Here is a 3390-nt window from a genome sequence, read left to right on the forward strand (position 1 = left end):
CGATGCTCTGGTTATGAATAAATGCTAGAGAGAACAGAGAGCAGGGTGCTGGAGTCACTTTCTGACTGAAAACTCTGGGCATCATTATCCTGGGAAGAGCCAAGAATGGCTGAAAGAGAAGGCGTTAACCTGGAAGAGCTGAAGAAGAAAATGGCCGAGCTTGCCAGGGAAAGGGACTGGGATCACTTTCATAGCCCTAGAAATCTACTTTTGGCTCTGGTAAAACACATATAATTCAAAAACCCCATTGGCTTTCAGTACCCATATTAGGGTTTTGTGGTGGTTTTTGCCGCATACCCATTATCTAGTCAGTACTCTTTTTGCTGTTTATTCAATTGTTTTTGATGAGAAACATGTCAAGTTCTAATCTTTCTTGGTTTGATTCTTTCCACTTAATTATTAGGAACTTCTTATTCCCTCACATACAAATTTGTTCTTTTATTGCTGATTGAATTAATTAGACATGGATTAATGAAAGGAAACGAATCTGGTCCCTATGCATCAACACTTGATGGAAATAATATATGCAAGAACTTTTCTTGGAAACATCTGTTGTCTATCTGAATTATATATACCTAGTTCTGGGTTTTGGCTTTGGAGTTCAACTACTTGTAAATGGAAAGTTGAATTAATAGATGAAATAGTAAGAGTGCATAAGATAATCAACATATCATTTTGCTTTTGACATGTTTAGTATTGTGTATATAGGTAACAGAATGGCTCTTTTAGGCGAAGAAAAAAAAGGTTAAATAAAGTAAATCATTGTTTATCTGGTTTAATATTTTATATTATAGCCAAACTGGTGTAAAATGGGAGTGTATTCCATGCACCGTCAGTGCATGGACGGTGCATGGGTACTTGCAATATGAATGGATGTAATTTTTTTTTATATTAAAATATATAAAGGAGTAGATTAGATAAGTGACTGTTATTTTTTTAAAGATTAAAATAACTGACAGTGCAAGTGCAATGTTGATGCATACAATCCTCTTGTAATGTAGGGTAAGAGATCTTTTAGACATTTTCATGTTAGAGAGAGAGAGAGAGAGAGAGAGAGATCATGCATCTTTCTTGTCATTAGTTTAGTGGTTAAAATCAAGTCCAATAACTAAACATTGTATTATGTAGGGTAAAGAGATCTTTTAGACATTTTCATGTTAGAGAGAGAGAGAGAGCGAGAGAGAGAGATCATGCATCTTTCTTGTCATTAGTTTAGTGGTTAAAATCAAGTCCAATAACTAAACATTGTATTATGTAGGGTAAAGAGATCTTTTAGACATTTTCATGTTAGAGAGAGAGAGAGAGAGCGAGAGAGAGAGATCATGCATCTTTCTTGTCATTAGTTTAGTGGTTAAAATCAAGTCCAATAACTAAACATTGTATTATCTAGGGTAAGAGATCTTTTAGACATTTTCATGTTCAATTTCCAGTTTTAGCGCTTTCCTTTCTCATGTTTGCTTCTACCACTGTAGCTAGTACTGTCTGAAATGAACCAAGACCAGAACCCGTTAGACATAGTAAATATAGAAACACATGAAAATTTCCAGGGCAATATATAAGACCCCCAAGTGCATGGTGAATCAATGCATGATAAAATACCGAACTGTTGATGTGACTACTCAGAAACTAGGCATTATTATGATAATGCAAGTAGCTACTAGGCTCAGCCTCCCCTAGTTTCTTTATGCGAATTTGGTGTTTGAGCATGTGATGGTGTTTCAGGTGGGAGAAGTAGGAGAGGTATCTGAGATATTTCAGTGGAAAGGAGAGGTTCAAAGAGGACTCCCTGGTTGGAAAGATGAAGACAAGCAACACCTGGGGGAAGAGCTCTCAGACGTGTTACTGTACCTGGTGAGGCTCTCTGACGTTTGTGGCATTGATCTTGGTAAAGCTGCACTTGCTAAGCTGGAGATGAATGATCTCAAATACCAAGTCAAGCTTTGCAAGGGTTCCTCCAAAAAGTACACGCAACTCAAAGCAGAAGACAAGGATGGCAACACCAGTACTGATGGTGCTCAACATATCTCTGATCCTCATGATGCTTAGCACATCTCTGACCAGAGAGATTCGTCACGTCTCTATAGATTCTCATAGCCTTTTTTTGTCTACCTTCTACAGTGTTAATGGTGTTTGTATAGGTTAGGCTGTAGGGGTGAAATGTGTAATGCATAGGTTGGTGGTGTAGGTTATGAGTTTGTACTTTGTAGAACACGAAACAACTTTGGTTGGTGAGCCAGCTAGAGCCACTGTGTTTGTTTGGTTTTTATATCAGAGATTTGGTTCCTGTGCCCTTGTGGTTTGGGAACTGAGACGATTTAGCCTTTGTTCCAGGCATTGCCAGTTTCAGTGTAGACATTCAATCTTCTTCTTTATTCTTTACTTCGCATATTTTATTTTTGTGTTCTCTCAAGACGTTTGTCCGTTTGGTTATTGGCAAAAATGGCAAGTGGCAACCCATTGCATTGACTGCTTCTCAGTTCTCATAGACCGACTCCGAGGAGTAATGGTGTCTGCTCTCTAGGGTTCAAGGCTTCTCTCATGCATACATGTGTTCGTGCTTCTACCCAAGCATTTTTACGTTTTATTTTCTTAGTTTTTAATTTTTAATATTTTTGGTCACAAAATCAAATTTCATTAACGAAGGCACAAGGCCAGCAAGTTGAGACGGAATTGGATTTTTTTTTTGGATGACATAGAAGTTGTTGGATTTGTCTAACCATCCAAGGATAAATTGCCGTGCGTGAGTGCTTTTTAATTTTTAATTTTTTGTGAAATAGGGGCATCTAGTCCGACAAGAATCTAAAGTAATTTTTAATGAGGTCTAGCTACCCCAACAAAGACCCACATAATAGACAAGAAGAGAGTCTAGGTAAAACAAACTAAAATTCAGTGATAGAGCATAGTTGGCAATGACATCACAACGAAATTTCTTTAACAATAGATATGAACAAATTCATAATCTCATTTCTTATTGATTAGAGACTTGCAGGAGGTTATTAAGGTGGAAATGAGATGAGCAAGTTGATCAAATCACTAAATGAACTAAATCTGTCCAACTTACATCGTTTATATTCATAATGGTAAATTGATGATATATAAAATTCTTGTCAACTTTTATCAGGTGAAACATGAGAAATGTGAAAATAATCACCATGTGGAGCGCAATCTGTGAAACTTTAGAAAATCACGCGTCGTTACAAGCAGGTTAAATGTCTAGTTGTGAATGGAAACCTTGAAGGCGAACTAGTTACTAGTTACTCACCTATGGAATATGATCGAAGCTGCAAGCATAGCGGAACCATATATGAGCAGTCTGAATTTGACACTTTCAGTAAGTTGCAATTTTGCCATGTTGTAGTCTAATCATATTGTTGTGTGGTTTTATCTTTT

The 3390-nt window shown here is 36.9% G+C and overlaps 1 protein-coding gene across 1 annotated transcript; it reads left to right on the forward strand.

Moving 5' to 3' along the window:
• Positions 1–2232, forward strand: LOC133710233 (uncharacterized). Its single transcript, XM_062136249.1, has 2 exons — positions 1–219; positions 1723–2232. The coding sequence occupies exons 1-2, from the start codon at positions 106–108 to the stop codon at positions 2044–2046; spliced, it is 438 nt and encodes a 145-aa protein (XP_061992233.1). The 5' UTR covers positions 1–105; the 3' UTR covers positions 2047–2232.
• The last annotated feature ends 1158 nt before the right edge of the window (positions 2233–3390 follow it).

The sequence above is a fragment of the Rosa rugosa genome, chromosome 5 (assembly GCF_958449725.1).
Source record: "Rosa rugosa chromosome 5, drRosRugo1.1, whole genome shotgun sequence".
Classification (NCBI taxonomy): Eukaryota; Viridiplantae; Streptophyta; class Magnoliopsida; order Rosales; family Rosaceae; genus Rosa; species Rosa rugosa.